Source organism: Pelecanus crispus, chromosome 10 (genome assembly GCF_030463565.1).
Source record: "Pelecanus crispus isolate bPelCri1 chromosome 10, bPelCri1.pri, whole genome shotgun sequence".
NCBI lineage: Eukaryota > Metazoa > Chordata > Aves > Pelecaniformes > Pelecanidae > Pelecanus > Pelecanus crispus.
In genome coordinates this window covers 18283558-18306219 of record NC_134652.1, presented here as the reverse complement: position 1 = coordinate 18306219, position 22662 = coordinate 18283558, and the positions used below count along the sequence as shown (strand labels likewise).

Genomic DNA, 22662 nt, shown 5'->3' with positions numbered 1-22662 from the left:
AGGTATAATTTTTATTGGGAGGTCATTGTATGAAGAGGTATCTTCTGAATTTGCAGCCCTGGCCTTTTCCAGTTTTGGGAATAAGTTGAGATTTTTAAAGTGGCATTTAAGCTACATCGAAAACGAAGGAAAGCAAGAAACTAAGTCTACATATTTAGACATAAAACATTCAACCTGAGTCAGCACTGGAATTTAAAGGATATAGGGTAATTAAAAATCCATTCTGATATATGCCAAGGAGACGGGAAAACCTTTCCTGCTTACTAAGTATTGGGATAGAAGTCATCTATCACCTTTGCGTTTTCAGGTTGGAGCTTTCTCTCGAGTGGGGAAAGTCCAAATGCAGATTGTCACAAGATTTCTGTACTGCTGCATCCTACTTAAAAAGACAGCAAAAGCTCTCGGTCTTTATAATTGCTTAAGGAAACAATCTAGTACTCATAGGAATCTCATTGATTTTATTAGTGTTTTCATTAGGATTTGTCTTTGATTAGGCAAGGTAATCCACTGAAATAAAAATGGAGGAGCAAGAAATCAAAATATTTCAAAGTGAAACTGGAAGTATCATGTTGCACATCCTACATTTATTAACTAAGAATAAATTTAATAATAATGCCTATGTAATCCCCCCCCTCCAAACAGGATCAGAAAATTCTCTACATGTGAAATTTGAACGTCTTTGTAGTCTATTAGAAGTTTACTGATTTATTTCTTGAGTTCTGTTCTATTTTATTTTTAATTTTAACTATTGTCTTAATGTTTATGCCTTCAATTTTCCTGTCTTTTTAATGAGAAGTAAAAATGTAATGGAAGAAAATGCATTATGCATGCAAGTGTTTGAGCCAATGATTCTCGCTAGAAGCATGGACGATGAGTTAAAATGCACTGAAGTGTCTGACTAAATTGCTGAGAAAAGATGAGTGTAAATCTCTGTCATGGGTAGACTAGAATGAATTTTGCCAGTGGAGGCCTGTTTGCCCTTTGAACCATCATCCTCTTTTGTTGCCTGCAAGCCTGGGGTGGCCTCTGAGAGCACAGAGGTCTGTCTGGCAGCTGCAGCGATGGCAGTATTGGCCACTGCTTGGCCAGTAATCCCCACAATATTCAGATGTCCCCAATGCATGTAACTCCTGTGGCCCTGTAGCATCACAGCTGGTGAATGGGACCTTGGGAAGCAAGTTACGGCTTTCACCTGTAGTGCAGTTGAACAGTTTTCCTTACTATTTTAAGTAAAGACATCACAATTCCTGATGCTTTTCCATTGTAGCACCCGCGAGATAGGGAAACACTACTATTTCCATACTGCAGGTGGGAAAGGAAGCAGGGAATGCTAAAATAATTTAGCTGAGTTTACTTGGGCAAAGCAAGGTCCCAAATCCACATTTATGAAATCCAGGTTGAGTAATTACCGGACACCATCACTCCAAAGAATTTTGCCTTACGAACTCTCTCCTGACCCATCTACAAAGGGGCTAAGAAGGGATCCAGGCCTTTGCACCTGGTGTATGGAGAACTTGTCCATGGATTTAAATGTTGATAGCTGTGAAAGAGCTGAAAAGTGAATTTCCACATTAGGTTATCTACCTTCCTTAATGAAGAAATAAAAGAAAAAATATGAGTGGAGGGGGGAGGACAAAAAAGCAGTTACTGTGTAATGTTTCTAGCTTTTGCAGTTTGAATTATGCAAGCACAGACATTTCAAGTGGAACATCTCAGCATTACAAAGGTACTTTCCTTATATGTAACGTCTCTTACAATTGAGAATTTATTTGTATGTTTCAGGAAAAGACATCTCCTTTGCTTGGAAGGCAAGGATGAAAACATTCAGTCTGGAGTTATTAAAAATTATGAAGAAATGAAAAATAGATGTTAGAAACTAATCTAGAAATCAGTCTTGATTACAGAACACTGACTTGATTTATGAATAGCAATTTTTTCTGCATATACTATAAATTCCTGGTAAAATAAACTAGTAACATTTTTCACAGCAGTGAAAATGGGCAGATGTTCATTTCAAGAAAAGGAGATCAAATGCTGCCCACACCATAATTAAACAAAGCTTGTAATTATGTGTTCCTTATCACAGCTCATTTATTACCCAGGATCTTTCATAACTGCATGTTGCTATATACAAATGGTAAACTCGAGACTTGACATCTCATACCTGATTTGCGGGTGAAGATTTCTCATTTACCTAACAATCCAACACAGCCAGAACAGGCTTCTGAATTTGCACATGTTATAGAGACTACTGATTTTGTGGTGAAAGATTCCAGTCCTGACTTTGGAAAACAGTCCCCAGACCTCATGAGTTGAGAGCAAAGTTTATTCTGAGTTTGATTTGGGATTAATTTCTAATCACATTAGCTATAAAGAAGGCCTTTTAATTTTACAGTCCCTGGGAAAGTGAAACTTGAGTAAGCTGAAAGCATTGCGAAACAACTTTTGCATAAACATCTGATAGTGTAAGTCTTGAACTATCTACACTGAGGTGATTGAGCTGTAATTACATTTCTTTCTCAGGATGTGCTTCCAAATTATGGATGTTTATAGCTGAGTTACAGCTTATATGCCAGTTTTGCTGAATGCAGTTATAAATACCAATCTTATTTGCACTGGTTATTAAAATGTTAAGTAAAGATAGCAAGACAGCATGTTTGGAAAGCACTTAATTCCAGTATTCTGAAATATCTGTGGTATGAGGTTGATTTTGATATCTGCACTCTCTTAATGTGTGCTCCTGAATGTAGCGTGATGTTCTATACAGTGTTCTTCCTGCCATAAATTTTAACACTGAATAAATGTGCCCATGACTGTAGTCAGCGGGATGTTTGAGACTTCTCCGATGGGAAGTATCTGGAAAGTGCTGTCATACATTCTCGAGAGCAAGCTTGTTCAGTGTTTGAGGTGACCCCAGGCTTTTGGGGCAACAGTGTATCAACTGAGTCTGTTGTGTGGAGGGAAAAATACAATGGTGCTTCTGCAGGAGGAAGGGCTTTAAGCAAAGCTCAAGATTTCAACATAATGTCAGGTCTGTTGAAAACATATAAACCTGTGAGAGCAGTCTGTTGCACAACGCTGGCAGCCAGCTCCAGAGAGCATTTGGACTAGTGCCTCAGTAGTCTGCTGTCCCACGTTTGAAAGCAGCACCTCTCTTCTGTTATCGTTTTGGGAAGTGGCAAAGGAAAGCTTTCATTATTGCATTTCAGGGATAGGATAGGACACTAGTAGAGATTGCACCTTGATAATTTCACTACTATATTCAGTAGCTGCTCAGAAGCAATCTAGGTAGACCTGTGGCTTTAAGTGTTATGAGAACTAGTTTACATCAGGCTGTCAAAGCCAATGCTAATTGAATTAACAGAATATAAGAGCCTTCATGAAAAGTGTAGTGCAAAAAAAGTTTATTTCAGAGTGTCAAAACAAAATTACTATGATAAACTCTTCCCAGAGAAAGCATTTTGTCTTTTTGCCCCTGCTATCTTTTCCCCCCTAGGGAACAGGTATAGTATTGATTAGTGGGAAAAGAGCCTTCCATTGAGTTTGTGGAGGTACCTGGTGCAGAAATCAGAGAAGTATACCTATGCTTAGCTGCAGATTGCTCCTGGTACATCCGTGATGGGATTTCCTAGCATAATGTAGAAGAACTGCGTGTTTTAGTTCACAGAGCATTTATGGCCTTCTAGACTCAAAATCTTTCTTATGGAAAAGAACACCACCAAGTGTTGTGCTAGTGAGAATTAGAATGGGAAAGGCAAAGAGATTTTGATGGTGGCACATCAGGGGACCTAGCTTCTGTCTAATGAAGCCCCATGAAGAAACTTTCATAACAGGCAGAGACCTGAAGCACTGGCCACTGCCAGGAGAAACACAGGATTTTGGTCTCACCTTGCCTGGCAATTACTATTTTCCTGTTTATCTATCCTTACTGTTTTGGTCCATTGGGGATTACCTGCTGTATGAACAGGCTTGAACAGGCCTGTTCACCTGGCTTAGATGCATCAATGTAGACCATTCCCAGTTAAAACATGCAAACTGTTTGAGTGCTAGAAACTCAGGCAATTTTTGCAATAGCAAGTAGTAAGAGCAACAGAGTGAAAGTTGGTGCTAGGGAAGTGACATCCACGCTGTGCATTTCAGGAGTTTTATTACTTCAGACTTGATCTACTCTGGTCTTCTGTTTTATACTTGACAACAGAATTCATATTTGTTATTCCAATTTACAATCTGAGAATCCAAAGCTTGAATGCCCACATCAGTAGAAGTGCAACTCTTGGTCTCAGTTCGGTAGATTTCTGTTTGCCCCAATATTGTCGTAGATCAGATTAATGTATATCACAGAAACAGAGACCACACCCTTGGTTAACTTTATATTCATGCTCTCTACATTTTGTCTCAAAATGATGTCCCATTAGACTTAATTACTTTGCAAGAAAGTACTTTGATATTTTCCTTACTCATCTAGTTAATTGTTAAAACAAACCCAGAAGAACATTAACTTATGCTTTCATCAAATTCTTATCAATAGGAATAGGATTTTAATGGGTAAAAATGCCTCCAAGTTCCTCCAGTTTCTTACCAATAGAGTGGGATTTGAAAAACAATTCTGGTTTCGTAAATAGATAATAAAGTTTTCCCAGATAGGGGAAAAAAAAATGCTGCATGGAATAATAACAACCATTAGATGAAGTAGAGCAACTGACTCCATATTAAACTGAACTCTTGGTTTCATTGGCTCATAGAGAGAACTCCCTAATATCATTTCTGTGCAGTAATACAAGAGAAATAATATACTTCAACATTAAGGATGCCCCTCTAAATGAACTTGATTTGTCACAAATTACATGAGGGCATTTCCTAACTGTTCTATCTGTATTTTCTTATTCAGTACTCTATTCAAATTACTTTCAACATAGCACTTTGTTAATCTGATTACTTAAATTGATCTCTAAGCAGCAGATGAACCAATTCTGAAAATTTGGCCTCCTACACTCTATAAGTAAAGAGCTTTTGTATTCTGGAAGAAGTTGAAACTTGTACTTTTCCTAATATTAAGGTTGTCCCTGCCTGTTCTGAGGATGAATAGCTGGTGCAGAGGAGACTTTCTTGTCAGCTGATCTGAACCACAGTTCTTGTGAGCATTCCAGGATCCTAATTCTGAGGAAGTTCCACCCCCATCAATTAATGCCCTTCACATGAGCAGGAGGTTTCAATTCTCATTTTTCCTTTATTTATTAACAGAGAAACTGTCAGAGTACAAGAGAGTATTAGTTATTTAATGGAGAAGCAGAAAATAATGAGAAACTTACATCTGGTCCATTATTTTGAACTGGCTCAGCTCATATTCTGATACATTCTGAAAAGAGAGAAAACATATTTTGTATTTAAATAAAGATCAATTTAATCAAGACCAATCCATGAAGTGAATTGCATGACATCTTTAATAGTGAACTAAGCAAAGACCCAAAAAATAGTTTTTAGTTTTGTAGGTACATGGTTGTCTCATCTTGGTTAATGCTTAACTTTTTATTACTGGCCTGTTGTAACACTTCTGGAAAGCTGGTAGCACACACTACATTGTTAAACTGGAATTTAACTGGGCATGCGGCAGATTAAATTATGCTGGTTAATGAATCATTTGAAAAGCGATAAGCAAGCCATTTTATATGGTCTCTTTCAAGCTCCACCACTGAATTTCTTTGGGGTTTTTTACTGAAATCAGCAGATTGGTATAACAATGGCTGAGTGGAAGATTACTTTAACAATGGTTGGGAGACTATTAAGTCCCAGTTTGGTCTGTTCTTGTGCTAGACTTCTGTATGACTCCTCAACCCATGAAAAAGTGGGGATGAAAAAGAAATACAATTTTTAGTGTGCCACCTTGGCACACACAGTGCCCATTCTAGTGCTGCACAAGCTAATTTGGGTACTGGAAGCAGTTTAGCCTAATCATTTCAATAGTTTGTGTAGCTCCATATACTTTCACTAAAGTGCCCATGCACCACACTAAAGCAGTGGCAGTACTTCCATGTTCAAGCTAGTGTGCAACTTGCAGCTGAAATTCTTAAGTCAGAGTTTTAAGGTAGTCTAAATTAAACCTTTTTTTAATATATGGATTTTGCTTTAGTGCAAAATTTCCAGTAAAATCTCTGGATTGTACCCAGACCAAGTGTGTGTTTGCATGGTTTCAGTCCAGAAACCTGCTAACGCTAAAATGCCATCTTTCTCAGCATAGATTTCAGCAGGGGATAGGTCAGGCTGAAAACGTGTCCATTTAATAGATGCAGTTCTAACTCTCCTTCTATTTTTGTGTCAGGAAAAGGAAATTAATTTCATTGTTTCCCGAGACTTCCTAGGCACACCTATAATGGATGTGAAATCTCTGAAATGGATATTTCCAGTGACTTCAGTGATACTGATTTTATTGTAACATGACTGATGTTTGCCCAGCTCTACCTGTTTTTCTGGATAACCCCCCAGCCATCAGTCCCATGCCAAACTGTTTTGCCTTTTCTCTCACTGTCTCACCAGTGTGATAGATGAGTTTATATCAGGCATACAAAATGAGACACTAATAACAAGTGTATGAGACAAGGAGATCAAGTGGAGAACATGTAAGACCTCAGAGAAAACATATTTCCTCAATCTGTATTTAAATTCAAGTGAATCTCTGCATTTCTTTAAGTTCTTTGGTCTATTTGTTGTGAAAATATGCCATTTCAGACACTAGAGAACCCCCTACATTTAATACTTAGCCTGTAATTATACTGTAACAAAAAGCAGCTGCATATCTACATGTAGTGTGTATGGTAATTAGCAGATGATCTAGCAGATCTAGAAATCACCAAATTCCTGAGGAAATTTAAAACTTTATTGAGCTGTCTGATTGACATACAGGCCCATCTGGGCTCATTCAGACTTTGTCAGCTGTAATGATGACTCACCAAATTGCCTCTGCAGATCAATGACCAGCAATATTAGGGCTATTTCCTCCCCTCTTATTGTACCTTCTAAATAAGAGGAGGAAACAGCTATACTTTTTGCTGTAAGGGTTTGATTTTTGTTCACTCCTTTTTCTTTGCAAAATAGGCTATTTAAACCTTTTCTTGAGTGTATTAAGCTTGCTGAGGTATAATTGCTTGGTGATTGTAGCTAAGTAGCTTGTGTAATTTTTACTGTCCTTCCAAGCTGTTGTTTGCTGTAATCTGCTGCTTAAGCAGTACTCTGCTGTAGGCAGCTCTTTCTACACAGGCAGGTGCTATGTGTATGGTCAGATCCAGCCCTTTTTTTAACTAGCGATTGAGCTTGATAGAGGAGGAAGCTATGGATCTAAGCACTTCCTATACTGGTGAATGTTTTATATAGAGGGTTTAAACCCTCTTCCTTTTTTTCTGAGACAGTCTTCAATAAGGGGATTAAGCTATGAGCCTGAAGTTTGAGGAGATTGGCATCCATGTGTTCAGCTGAAAGATATATTTCCTTATTTTGTATGTGTGTGGTATTTTTTCTTCTTTTTCAGTAAATTGCACCATTGATTGCAACTAAGAGCTGTTGCTGTGTTTTAGCAACAAAATTCTGGTCTTAGGAAAGAGTACAAAAATATCTTGCAAACTCAACATTTTTTGAAATTACATGGTAGCTTCTCTAAGAAGATGACTAATTTTTCCAGGTTTTAACCATCCATTGCTCCCGTTGTTGTTTATGATAAACATTGCTAGTGATTCATATTGGTATGAATGGAAGACATTGTAAATGAAAATGTGTGGTAAAGAAGAAGTTAAAGTAGTTTCTTTCCTGGAGGGATGTGAGTTGCCAAATATACAATGAGGAACTAAAGGGACAGATTGGAGTGTTTGGGTTTTTTTGTATTTACAGTTTCATGTTAGAATGCAATTTAGAAAGCATATAAAAAATTATGTTCTCTTCAAACCTGCTATTGATTTCCTCTTTTCTACTGGCTGCTTCGTTCACCTGACATCAACTTGCTCAGTAGCTAAGAGTAACCAAAACTCTTAGCTTGCAAATCAAGCCAGCCAGCTTTGTTCTGCACATAGCGTCATGGAAGGGGAGAAAAGCTGCCGTGGTGCAAATTTTTGAGGTGTGTCTCTCTCTCCTTTACTTGCAGAGGCATGTCTTGGATCTGAGCCTTGGATCTGAGCCTATCCTGCTGTAGCTGCTTGCCAGCATGGGTGCTGAGGAAGGGGAAGCCTTACATCAAAAGCAAAGAGAAGCTAAACTTCTGTACAGTCTGGAGCTGCAGACCCGTAAGTAGGTTTTATGCATTTTTGTCTGGAAAAGCTTAGAATGACTCATGTACATGGACTGTGCAGTACATGCACAGTGAACCGGCATGTCTGAGGTGCTCTGGTTCTGTGCATGTGCTTCACAAATGGCCAGCACGTGTGCATGTGGCTTACATGCCTTGGCTGGGTGGGACTTGGGGATATGTAGAGGATGACTGGTAGGTGGATAAGGGGTACTTAGCATGCAAACGGAGCTCTGGTTTGAGGAAACTGAGTAAGTGTAGTAGGAAGGTAAAGGGAATGGGGCTCTTGCATGGGATAAAATATTATAATACAGTGTGTAGCCTTTATGGCACCTTCACCGGCCCCAGGTTTAGCACTTCTCTGAGGAAGGCTTCTAAGTCACAAATGTGGCTGTCAGAAGTCATGGGACTTGACATGTTTTGGCCTCCAGGTTTGCTTTGGAGATTTTTTTGTCATGCTTTCACAGTTCCTAGCTGAGGTTGTGCTAAGGGATATTTTAATAGAGTTATTGCCTCAAAAAAGTTTTTAGAGGTCTTTGAAGAAGGTTGTGATATAGTCGATTGTATGATATGGTCTTTTCAACAATATTTTGAAGTTCATATATGCACATCTCTTTCCCCTTCCTTACTTTTCAGCCCCTCCTTGCAGGTAAGCACCTGTATAAGATGGTTATGGCTGCAGGTGCAAATGATACCTGAATAATCCAGGAGAGCTCTGAAGGATCAGTAGGAGTCTGAAAAGGTCAAAGTTTGATGTGAATGAGGATGAGGGGATTCCCTTGACTTCATGGTAAACAAACATACTGTGTTGCTAGGTAAGCTGTCAATATCTGAGCAGTAAAGCTGCATGTAAGGCGACAATCTTGTCATTACCTTACAGTAATTCTGAGTTATATGCTGTAACATTGCCAGTTCTGAGCGTGGACCAGTTTGGAGAGGTTTGCTGTGAAATGAGTTTGTTGCTTTTTGTGTGTGCCTCTGTGTGTGTGTATATATAAAAATCTATACGTTTTTATATATATACATATTTGAATATGCTATGGTATAATGAATTTGATTTCCTCCTAATTTTCTTCAATTTTTGGGGGAGAAGTAAGGACCCAGATTTACTTGATGTAAACCAATTTCATGTTGTTATGGCAATGTAAATGCATAATATATTACAAAAGCTCTGTATTTAGTATGATCAACTTCTTTATGTTAGTACCTGTTTATGTTTATGGAATCTGACAAAAAGACCTGCAAGAAGCCAGGATTAGGAAGAATCTACAGCTACATTTTTCATTTCTGAGACACAGAAATTTGGAGCTTAAATAAAAATGATCTACCTTTAGGTGGTCAAAACAAGTAAAAATCTGAAAAAAAAAATCATAGAATTGTAATAATACATGTTAACAATATCCTCTATTAACTCACATAGTAGACTATCTGTAATCAGTCAGAGAAGATATGGCATTTCTTAGTGAAAATGTCCCTATGGAATATAAAAAATTTCCTTATGGAATAAGAATAAGATCTCGGTGCTGTCCTCTAGAAATACAACCTGAGCTATAGACTTTTACCAGTGAATAGCTGGCAAAAACTGTCAGTGTCTCAGACTGAATAAATAATGGAATAAATGCATAGTGGAAGTTTTTTAGGTCTTTCTTTTCTTAGATAAAGGAGAACTGTGCCCCACAGGGGGAGAAAAGCAGAAGAGAATAAGGTAAATAAAATGTGGAATCCTTAAAGTTAAAGGTCAGTCCAGAAAGAGTGGCATAATAAAGAAATATGTTTCTATTGTGAATGCAGAATCACTATTTTCAAGGTATTTATCCATTTTAAAGTGTGCAAAACTGACATCTAGTGGTAGCAAGAGCACTTGTGTGCAAAGTGGCTTTATAGTGAGAGCAATTTGCATAGCAGATTAACAAGTTGTAACTACATACTGAAACTGCAATTCCCTGTACTTCAGCCTAATTAAAATACTGTTTCTTTGTGTTACAGAGCCTTTCAAATTACATCTTGCTCCTTTTAGTAGTATGTCATGTATGTGAAGCAAGATGGTGGTGTCTGTTCATCTTTATGAATGCATGGACTCCTACTACAGAAGAGTCTTCCTGATGAACAGTTTCATTAGAGCAGAAAAGGTTGGAAGGGGCATTAGGAGTAAAATATTCCCATCCAAAAAGCTGAGGATAAGGGTTAAAGAATCTCAGCAGGGTCACTGAGGAAATTGTTCGGCAGCTACCAATTTTAGACCTGTTATGAATAAACAGAAGTCAGGCTTCAGAGCTGTGATGCGCGTCTCAGGTGTGGCATTACTCACAAGTGTAAGCTTTTCTGGGAGGGGAAGCCAGGCTTTATGGCCAAGACTCAGATCTTGCATGAATTCAGGCAAGACATTTGGGGTCTGAATCAATGGAGCGTATAGGCATATGCTTAAATCATTCTCTTTGAAGACAGGAGGATATGTTTGCTTGCTGGTGTCTGTGCTTAAGCATTTTGCTGAGTCATAGTTGATATCCTCACTTCTTATTCATAATTTTATTCAAATAGCATTTTTAAAAATATTCTTCTATTTTCTTCCACATTTTGTCCAGCTTATTCAGATTTTAGGGTCTATGAAGAAAAAACCCTTGCTAAAACTCTGTGTGATACCTACCCCAATGAAGCTTTACTTTAGCTTTCTCTACTGTGCTATTATATACATAATGGATAAATTACTAATAAAGAGGGAAAAAGAACAAAGTTATGTGAAAATGAAATATTAATCTTTAAAATTATTTAAAAAGATGGTTAGGGGTGCCATATCAATAGTTAAAGGGTGCAATTTAATGAACATAGAAACATTTAAAAGCACCATTCAAATCTATCTGCCAGATAATAAAATGAAAGAGATCAGCAACAGAAGACTGGGTGAAGACAGAGACAAATCTGAAGGAAGAAGGAAGGGAAAAGTGCTTCAGTGAAAGTATAATTACAAGTGGGCAAAAATAAGAAAAAAAAAAAATCATAGTTTATTTTTTCAGGGTTGGCAGTTTGTGGCAAGAATTGTCAAACTATGTTGGTCAATTTTTGGTTGTAAATGTTTATTTTACAGTCTTATCTCATAATAACTGTTGCAAATATCTCAGAGGTAAAAAATGCCGGTAGCATAATTCTAATGAAACATAGCTCCGTGCAGTTTCAAGGCTGAGGTGAATCATGCTATGCTGCCTCTATCATTCTATCTCTGTTACTTTCAAAGTACAGTGAATCATATTTGTTGAATACAAATGTTGATATTCTGCAATGAAACTACAGTCACAGTTATAGAAGTGGTATAAGAAACAGCTGCTGTCATTTCAGATAGGCGAGCCTACTGCTTTAACGTGAAAGCAGAGATGAGCAGCAATTCTGTTTGTTGCAGAGCTGCTCTGTGAGGACAAGATTAGCTGTTAACAGTCATACCAGCCAGAGCTAGGCGATGCAGTCTTATCTATCCTGAGCTGGTAATCCAGCACAGGTGCTTAACAGTTCTAATATACTTTTGACCTTTCAGGTCTGAGTGTGGGAGAAGTTGCAATGACATAAGGCCAATTGCTATGTGCAGAGTCACTCTGGCTTTGTCTGCACTCACCGGGGCTTCTCCTTACTGCTTAGACGCTGATGCTTTTCCAAAGTAGCAGAAGCATAAGGATGTTGTGCTAGTAGTGCCAGAATTGTTGATATACATGATACCGCTACGATTTCACAGCAGCCATCTCTACGTTTGGCTTATGTAAGACCTCGCATAGAACAAATTAAGTTGTGTTGGTAGCAGTGTTAGTAGCACAGGAATATATTCAGGAAATGCTTAGTGTAAATAGAACCGTTGGCGATGGATTTCTTGGTCTGCTGTGGATTTGTCAGCCATCAGGAAGTGCTGCTGGTATTTTGTCCTCAGGCATGGTTTTAGCTAAACAGAACTGCTTATCTAATGGTGTGTTACTATCCAAGAGCTTTGTTCAACATGTTATGGGAGTTTGAGGTCTAGATGTCTATCCTGCGGGAAAGAACAGTAGGGTATTTTACTTTTTTTTTTTAGGACAGTGAGGATTAGTTTAGCACCATTGATGGATACCTGTTTGTGGTATTGCTGCTCTATCATTTCAAGTGAAAACCAAGTTTTTTTGTGAATTATTTGATTAGAGTTAATATGCATTGAACTACTGCATGGTTTTGCCTGAACTCCAAGGCTGGGGAGTCTGTACTGCATACCCTGCCATATTTATTTAACTGTTGAGATGTTAGGGACTTGTTCTTTGAAAGATGTTTTCCTGCAATAGTAGCTCAGTGAATCCCTGTGGTTTACATTATTTTGAGGAAACTGCCTTTTGCAATAGTACCTTAAGTGCACACATTTAAGGTTAACCATCTTTGCTTTGAAAGAGCTCCAATGAAAGATGAAACTAGATCCTTTGTTCTCATACGTGCTATGAGTGTGTTCACCTATGATTTATTTGTTTATGACCTAGGGTTTCCAGCCCATTCTATACCCCAGGAGCTGCTTGCTCACACTTGACTATCCAAGACTTTTATCAACCTGTCCTATTCAATCTCACATGCTGAATAAATGGTCCCCTCCCTGAAAGCTGGCTGCAGAAATAGCCTTGGTCTAAGGTGGTAAAGCTTGATATGCAACATAAATCTGTCTTTTTAGTGCATGAATGGGAAAGTTCATGTTATTTTTCCTAGAACATGGGTGTCCACTTTGGTCTTAGGCTGACCTGATGGAGAGATGAGAGGTTTCCAAGGTTCCTTCCAAAATTATACCATCTTCCGCACTGACAATGTAATGCTCTGTGGGCTGAGCTCTATATTTGCATGTCCTTACTGAAAGGATACTTACTGGAACACAGAAAATAAAGCCACTTCCCATATCTTTATAGTAATGTACTGCTATATGCTTAAGCAAATTAAAATGGGGTTTAGTGTTTGAAAAAGGAAGCAAGTTACCACGTACAGAAATAACAACTATGACCACTAGAAATTTAGTCTCAGCAAAACCCAGCAGAGCTTGCTGCTCATGTGGGCTGCAAGATTAGGAAGTCTGATTTTTCTTTTTTCTTTTATTTTGTTTGAGAAAAGAGAATTCAGAAGAGCCAGCTGAAAGCCTTCTAGCAGAACCATTTATCTCCAAAAATGCTTCATCAATTAAAACATTGTTTTGCAGGATTCCTTTCACTTCATCAGTGATTAAGAATGTATAAAAAAATTTGGCAAAGTTGAATTAATTTATTTTGATTTTTTTAATGTAAGGCAAAAGGCCCAAATGAGGCATGTAAATGATACTGCTTTAGTGGTTCCAAAATGTTTTATTTTTACAGGAAACTTGCAACTATTCATTCTGATTCAGAACAAAGGGAAATACTGATGTGTCAGAAGTTCCGTTTTTGGCCACATCTAAGAATTAATGGCCTAGAAAATCCTTCTAGTCTATAGTCAAGATACCAGTGACCTGAGATCTCCAAGAAACAACATGCTGCAGAAGTGTCCTCAGCATGGGGCTCTGCTGGAAGCGGAACTGATGCTTTAGGAATTGACCTTTCCCCAGGACCCAGACCAAGGTGGGAATGCACTAGGCTGTGCATTCCAGTTTTGGACTAGTTTTGGAACCAGTTTAGTAGTGACATCTAACAGGATTTACACTGTCAGCTTCTTTTAATAATCTTGCCCTTCGACAGGGCTGAACCACATCTGAGGCCAGCTGCTGCTTGCAGCTACCCGAGTCCCCTTCCAATAACTGCACGCAGGTGATTTGAGTCAACAGGTGCCCCTCTCTGTCTAGCTTATTAAAACAACACTGTTGTGAAAACAAGACTCTCCCTTGGCTGTGTGGTTATGTGCAATTTCTTTCTAGTTCGCCTTTTCCTACCTAAATAATCTGTTTGTGCTACCTGGTATATCCTTAAGCGAGCAGACCCCTCCACCATGGCCTGTGTACCAGGCCCTTGCTGAGGGGGGAGCACAGGGGCTCTTCCAGGATCCTCCCTACCTCTGACAGTCTCTTGCTGCTAGATAACCTGAGCAAGCTTTACTTTAATTGCCTCATATCCTGTTTCTGGGAGGGTGTTTGCTATAATGCAGCTCGCATGGAGCCCCGCTGGTGCTCTCTCCCTGAGGCCAGCACGGTGCCACCATGCAGGGCCAGGGGGAAGCTGTGTGAGGCACCCGAATGCCGCTGTGGCTGCCGCAGGGCCTGTCCTGCTCCCTCCCTTCTCCCTCGTTTCCTGTCATAGAGGAAGGTCTTCTGTCCGTGTGCTGACTCTGGTGTTTCTCTGACCCTTTTGTGAGTTGAACCAGCTGCAAATGAAATGAGGAAATTCCCTTGAACCAAGGGAAGCTTCTGGCTAGAAGCTGGGGGGTGGGGAAGAGAAAATTGTTGGTGAGGAGACCCAGGCCTGTTCCTGGCAGCAGCCTCTTCAGTTGTCTGGGTTTGTGTGAAATCTCTCACTGAAGCTGTGTTTTTTTTTAAACCTCCTGGAGACGTGTATTCTCTGGGCACTGTGCTTTCTCTACCTCCTCCATGCTGTCACCAGTAGTTGAGTGGTAAACTGGATTAGGGAAGTGGTCTGGCTGAGAAAAAACATGGGAAAAAAAAAGTTTCCATCTGGTTAAAAACTTGATGCAGCACCTTTGTGGCCAAGTGAGAGCCAGTGCTAGCAAAATTTCGTGTGTGTGTGAATGTATGTAATGGCAAGATGTGGCAAAGGTGGAAGGCGGAGCATTGCCCCCTTAACCAGATGTGAAACTGTCCCTTCAGTTTATCTAATTTGCTTACTGAGGAAATTGAGGGAGGCAGGAGCTAAAATGGTTGCAGTGGTGGCATTTTCAGTATTTGAATATTGACTTAGTAGGAAGAGTACTGTCTTGGAACAGTGACAGAGGCTGTCTCAGTGGAAGACGCTCTGTGCACTACACTGAAAAACAAAAGTTCTCTCTATTTTCTGGATATTAAGAGTTTCCATTCTGCTCTCAAGAGGGAAGCTGAAAATGACAACAGGAAATAGCACAGCAGGAATCAATTCTCAGGTCACTGATAGGTGAGACTGGCAAGGGCCCTTGTTATTTGGGGAAAGTTAAGTCATAATCCTACTTAAATGCTGCTATACAGGACAAATAGTTGAATAGAGAAGCTCCACAGGTCTCTCAGGCTGCTGGGAGAAATCTTGGAGAATCCCAGAAAGTGGGGGATTTTGGGCCTTCAGCTCTCCCCTGCTGGCCAAGGGCCTGGGAACTGTGCAGAAGTGCTCCCTGCTGACATTGCCTGCAGAAGCAGCTGCCTTCCGCTTTCCTGCATCTGGACAAAAACAATAATTACAACAAGAAGTGCTGGGAAATAGCTGAGCCTGAAAAGGCTGTACAGAAGGGGTATGAGAATCATCTCGCCTCTTAGAGCAAATACTATGGCAGGGAGTGGTCAGCAATCTTAAAACTGCAACAGCAGTCTTAAAAGCAAAACCTACACATGAGAGTATTCTTGAAAGATTAAGAAAGATCATATGCATAATTGTAAGCACATCAAATTTCATCACGGGAACAAGAAGTAGCTAATCTTAATGATAAGTATAAATGCCTTTGCTGAATTAGAAACCAAATGCAACTTTGTGCATGGCTGGCAGCTCCAGATGCACTGATGGTTGGCTACCTTCTGTTTGGAAATACATCACAGCATAAGCTCCTTGCGCATTTAAATTGAAGAAACAATTTTATATGCCCACCCAGAAGTCTGCTGAGCTGCTTAGCTTTGAAAGTACCCCCTGGATAGTGGGATAGATTTACTGTACCTTCTTTGATACTGCTTTGTATTCTTGAGGTAATGCTTTAGTTCCACTGTTTAGCTTCATTTTAATAATCACAGTGGTTGTAGCTATCTGGTATAGATACACAACATTTTCATGACTGTATGAATTAAAGAGTATGTATATCTGTAGCAATCTTGAAAATGAGCAGTTGATTTGCTTGAATCATGTTACCTCAGCCACAGTAAGCACCATCAGTAATAGTGGGTAATCACCGAGTCCATCAGCAAGATCGTGACTGCTGCATATCAACGGCTGAAATAACTTTGCAAAAAGATAGACTTCAAGGTGCTGGCAGTTCATTGCAAGTAGGAGAAGGAACGCCATATGAGTTGTGGTAATTTAGGTAGGCAGCAGGAGTATTATCAAGATTCAATACAATGAAGATCCCGTACTGTAAAGCATATGTGCTAAATCTAAGTTGTTGTAAGAATTCAGCCTTTGTGACTGTTTTGTGTTGAAGAGACCAGCTGCCAATACTGCATGCAGCCTGTGGCACTGACTTAAACAGAAAGCAGCTATTTCTGCCACTGGAGAAAGTAACGTGTGGTTGTTTATGTCAGTAGATGTCTTCATTTGAAGCATGAACCTCATCTGTGTTGGGTCACAGCATGGTGAGTTGGATGAGGACTTCTAAGATGGGGTGGAAGACACGTATAGTATGGAGCAGTGACCTCTCTCCTGCTCTGTGATGCTGTGCAGAGTGCTGCTTAGTGGTTTATGGCCAGGGCAGCCCCAAATCATGAGAGCCACCTCTTGAAGGGGCCAAGCCAAAGACTAGTACAGTATTGATCAGTGTGTACCAGTGATGCAAAGAGCTGTAGAAATTTTCTTGGTAAGTACTTGACTACAAAGAGGTTAAGGACATTTGATTTAAACATCTGCTACATTTTTCCCAGTCTGGAAATTTGAAAGACAGCCTGTAAATGCAACACTCACTCCCCCCACATCCCAACATCTCTTGCCTTTCTGGGATGCCATTAGATTTGCTAGTGTGCTTAAATGGTTTAATTAAAATCTTTTCTGGTCCAATGCAATAACACTTCCTCCCCCACATCCCAATAGCTTCTGCCTTTCTGGGATGCCAGTAGATTTGTTAGTGTGCTTAAATGATTTAATTAAAATATTTTCTGGACCAATGCAATAAACAATGTCTTCTGTCAGTGCAACATGTCTGATGCTAATGATGCTTCTGGATGATAGGTTGTTGTGAGGACAGCTACAAAGGTAAAGAGTTTTGATTCGAGAGGTTTGATTTTTCTTTAACTGGCATTATCTGATCAGCTCATGATAGCTAGAAAGAAGCAAAGGAAAAGGTTCTTTGATAGTTTCTCCTCTCCTTTGTTCTTATATGGAAATTTAACAGACTAATGACCCATGTGTCAGGTGATGTATATGTCTAGTACATGTTAAACTATTAGTTGCATTTCAGTAGGAAAAGAAGATCTAGTTTTGGATACAGGACCCATTATGTTACATTAAACAAAGTTGCCAGTGTTCGTGTGCACATGTATTTCTCTGCAGAATATCAGTACATAAACAATATAGTATTTGTGTCTGTGTTCTACCTCTGTATTGCTGCTTGGTCTTTATACAAAAACATTTATGTATTTGGATTTCATCCTGAATCTGAGTACTTATTCAAGGTCCTGGGGCACCCAGTGTATACCGTCCCTGTCAACACTATGAATCTTCAAAAAATATAAGTATTGGTCTTTTCTCTTTGACCCTTGATATTATCCACTGGAGTCCATATCTACATCCGAAGTTCTCAAAGCTTCTAAGTATTCAGACTGTATAATCCTGTTTTTAGTATGTTCTGCATTGATTTTATAGCATTAGATACTGTTTGTGAATGGATATGAAACAGACTCTCTTTTGGCTCTTTCTTGAAGTGACCAGAGTTACTTGTGAACAAGGCAATTAAAAAGTGGGTTATAAAAATGATGCCAGATGTTACTGAAATTACTGTTCCGCTGTAGGTAAGCATACATGAATATATTTTAGAAAAAAACTGTTTCTACCAATTTTTAAATTTAAATTACAATAGCTAGTATGGTTCTTGCAGTGAAAGAAATAGTAGGATATATATTTAAATTGTCTAAAGATAAATATTTTTGTTTCAAGGGTTTACAAGTCAATGACCCAACATGTTGTTGACACTGTTTCCTTTCCTGGCAGTTCATGAAATTAACATTTGAATTTCAGTCTGGTACCATCTGACCATTTTGGAGCAGTATATGTTTAAATGTATTAGGAAGCTTGTGCAGAGTTTAGAGTGGGAGGAGAAAGGAAAAGCAGCATGCTTTCTTTGAGAAAAGTTGAGCTTTGAAAGCTACTGAAAGATTTGGAATGTTAAAAGACAAACCAGCTGAGATACATTAATGGGCAAAGAGCAAGAGAAGAGGTCAAAACTGTACATGCAAATGTCCTTTCACATCCTAGTAATTTCTGAAGATTCACATGGCTTCAAAAATAAGCCTATTCCAGGGATACAATACACGTATTTGCAACCAGTTCTAATATTAGCCTGTCATTATGATGGTACCTGAAAGCAAATGATACTTATGATATTTATGCTGGCACAAAAGAGACTAATATGTTAATTTTAAATTAGTCTCCCAACCCCAGTTGCCTTGTGTCTGGGAGTAGTTTCTTTGTAGGAGAAAGTTACTGCTGGTTGACTTTTTCTCTCCCTTTCTTGCCCCCCAACCATTGACTAATACTGAAATTTAACGTACAATGAATATTTCTTTTTTACTTATATGCCATTTAAAAATGGTTTAATCAAGGTTTTAAACCAATTTATAGTGCAGAGTGACTGTCATGTATTATTGTCTACATGCAGAAGCAAACCAGAAATTGAATGAACATTAAGCATATAAAAATCATATGCTGGTCTCTAAATGGCTTGATAGATTAATGAAAGCTGGCAATAATGGACAATGATCATACATTATATAACAGCCATCCTTATGATGGGGCACACACACTTGTAAAACAGGAAAAGAACACAAAAAGATGAAACACATTTGAATTTTGATATGGGTCAATTAATTAAATATCAAATGTTGACAAATTTTGCATCTTTATTAGAAGTTAATCCACCACTGTGTTAAAAGGTTTGTAATGAGTCCCATATCAATGTGAATCCAGTCCTTTACGTGACCACAGGCAAAATAAAATAACTTTATTGGATAAAACCAGTCAAATTTGCTTACATAAACTTCCTTCATATTTCAATAAATACTGTAAGTACTATTTTTCAGCATGGCTTTCCAAAATCACTTTAGTGACTAAAGCTACTAGCAATGATCAGATCACTTCAAATATAGGATACAACTACTTGTAGCTATTTCTGGTGCAATTAAAATGTAAAAACTCATCTCCTTAATAAATTAGGATGGCCACAGAATGGGTGGTGTTGCTAAATCTGTATTTTATATTCACTTAATTTCTCAGAATTGGAGGGGAGGGAAGAACAGGTTTTAAACTTCAGACATGCAGATTTAGATAAACAAAATCCATTTAGAAATTTCTCCTTATAAATTAATGAAATAATCCCTAATGGTGTGCACTCCTACATAAACCTAAACAAAAGCATTGTATTTCTACTCCAGAAGAATAAAGCATTAAGTAAAAAAAAAAAAAAATCCATATTCTTTTCCTGTAGTACTCTTTAACTCTACTTTTTTTTTTACATGTGACTGTAATCACCTAGACATGTAACATACCTGCGTAGTATGACTAGATGTCATCTAAAGTAATAAAAAGTATTATTTATTTTTCCTTGTTTTCTTGTATTTTGTCACCTGCTAAGTAGGATCCTGGTATTTCCCATTATTACATGTTTGTAAAATTAATACAGCTTCCAACTATTATCTGTATGTGAGAGAATGTGCATCTCATTCAGATATGTATGTGAGCATGCACTCATTCAGATGATGGATGTTGGGATAGTTGTTGACCTTCTGACTGCTGGCCATGCTTATGTGAAGTATCTGTGGATCTGGGTACCATTTAGCATGACAAAAGTGGCTCTGACTTTAGCTGATTAAAATTCATATCCAATATTTCATGAATATGAGTTACTTCAAACTGAAGCTCAACAAAGGCAAAATCATATTCAAGAAATTCTTGGCCTTGGAACTGTATTTCGTGTTACATTGTGGAAATCCAACTATTGTCTGCAAATGTCAGATTATAGCCATTTTATCTGTGCAGCCCAAATGCATGTTTCTCCCATTTGGAACCAAAGTGGTGCTTTGGGTTATGATGAAGAACATAGGAAAAACATTAAAAAAATCTTCTATGACCTAATTGTTGAGTTCCTCAGTTTCTTATGCTCCTGAATTTACTCATGAGCACAGTCACAAAATCTTTCAAGACCCAACAGAAAATGTGGCACTACACTGTAAAGTTCAAGAATACTTAATTGGACAGGGAAAAGGAAGAAATATCACCATAAATAATGCATGGCACGGTTCTAAAAAAGACTAAAAATTTGTAGGTAGAGGACTTTCTGCTGGGGGAGTGTACATGCTATGACCAAATATAACCCAAGGCTTTGGGGACGATACCCTCATTCTTAAAGATTTTATTTGCTTTTCTTCCTATTGCTTCTTTAAAATTCAGTGCTGAGCTTGTACAGATGCATTTCAGATACCCTGTGAATCACCTGAATCAAAAGCATACAAGTAAGAGGTTGGGTTTTTGAGTAGTGGGTGGGGTTTGTTTTGTGGGTTTTTTTGGGGGGAGGGTAGGGGTTTTTTTTTGTTGTTGTTGTTGTTTGTTCCAGTGAAGAGTCTCCTTCACTTGCAGTGTGATGCTGGCACATGTAGACATTCCTCTAATCTGCTTTTGTCTGGGTCCTGTAGTATATAAATCTAATGCACAAATGAAGTGTTGCATTTCCCCCTTCACAGGAAACTAGGGATTTGGGGCAAATGTCAACATTTTCCTTGGGTAGTTTTGAGCAAGTAAAGTAGGTTGTCAGCTATACATATGAAATATACATTTGTAATCTAGTGTCTGTATATTTTTTTAACAAAAAAATTGTACAACCTGTATAGTTATTTATTTCTATCTTATCCTGCATTCAGATGGTTATGCACCCTGCCTACTTGTATGTGGTGATCAGCTCTTGTTTTAATGTACTGGGACTTTTAAGTAAGTTTAATCGAAAATCAAGTTTTTATTCTATTAGGGTCACACCATGACAAATCAACTCAGGGCATTTGTAAGGCCCTGCGTATTTTTAATAGTTCTCAATCTTATCTCAATAACACCTTTTAAAAATGTAGATTGCATTCAAGTAACAAGGGGCAAAATAGTTACTCTCTTAAGCCAAAAAGCTACACAGGAACAGTGGACGAAATTGGGGGGGGAGGGGGAAAGAAAAGGTACAGAAACAAAATAAAAGCATTCTACAGCAGGTCTCAAAAACATTAATTAGCATTTAAAAATATCTTTCATGGGAATTTTGTGCCTATTTGTTTACTAATGCAAACTCAAATGGTACAGGTAATAGTACCTACAGAAAACCAAGTACCCTACAAGTAGAAGCTGTGCTTCTGGATTTGATACAGTAAGGTGAATTTTACCTAGATTTTGCCCTTCATTATTCCAGAGGCCTTAAGTGTATGAAATGATTGAAATTCTTATTCTTCTAAGCACTGGTTTTGTAGGACCTCTGGGAATTCTAATTTCTTTCTAGCATGCCTCTTCCTGAGCACCAGCGTGTGATGTGGTTTTTCAGCAATGCAACCCAAATTTCAAGCCAGATTCCCTAATGTTAAGGTCTGTGCTTACGCACAGAATTGGCACTGGGAAAGCTCTCTAATGAAAGATCTCTGCAAGTGTATTTGTGTGGGTTTTTTTAATATGGGAAAATTCCATGAGTTTTTAGATATGGAAAGATTGATAAATATTTTAATTGTATCCTCTGAATCATTCTAGGAATGGCTGCAAGCTTTCATTGCTCTTAACAGTATGTTAATAACTGACAGGTTGTGCAAGCCATCTGCTGATTGTTTTAAATTAAAGATAATATTACATTGAAGTTTAGCAGTCGCTACATTTATAGTAATCTACAGGTTTGCTGTTCCTGTTTTGTTTGCATCTCCCCCCTCCGAAGCGTCATGCTTATTCAGAGCAGATGGCATCGTGTAGAAGAAAATGGGATGGCTTCATTTTACTAAGGGAATGCCCCTGACACTTGGTAACTTGGTCTTTATCTGCCTCTGTGTTTCTTGTTTTTATAAATTTGCATTGCAGGCTTCACGAATTTTCATTTTAGCTGTGTTAAGCCTTTTAATACAGCCACAACAGCTCAGCCAGCATTAGCAAAATGTGCTCAGGTGATTGTGGGTTACATCTAGCTCTTAGGCTACAAGCGCACCACTAGGTGAGAAATTTGCCAGCAGAACTGTCCTGGCATAATCATCCTCATGTAATACCCCAGTGGATGTCTTCTTGGGAATAACAGTGTTCTTTTTTACTTTAGTTACTGTCACTTTATATTTATTAGCTTTTATAGTGGCAGACAGTATCCAGATAGAGTTAAAAGGTATTTCAACAAAAATGTGCTTC

At 38.4% G+C, this 22662-nt stretch overlaps 1 protein-coding gene across 1 annotated transcript in view; it reads right to left on the bottom strand.

The window, feature by feature from the left end:
- The window catches only part of BLNK (B cell linker), a 103236-nt gene that overhangs the window by 65929 nt on the left and 14645 nt on the right, over nucleotides 1–22662 (bottom strand). The window contains exon 3 of the mRNA XM_075717695.1: nucleotides 5310–5356. Within this exon, the coding sequence (XP_075573810.1) occupies nucleotides 5310–5356 (47 nt within the window). The remainder of the gene's footprint in view (nucleotides 1–5309; nucleotides 5357–22662) is intronic.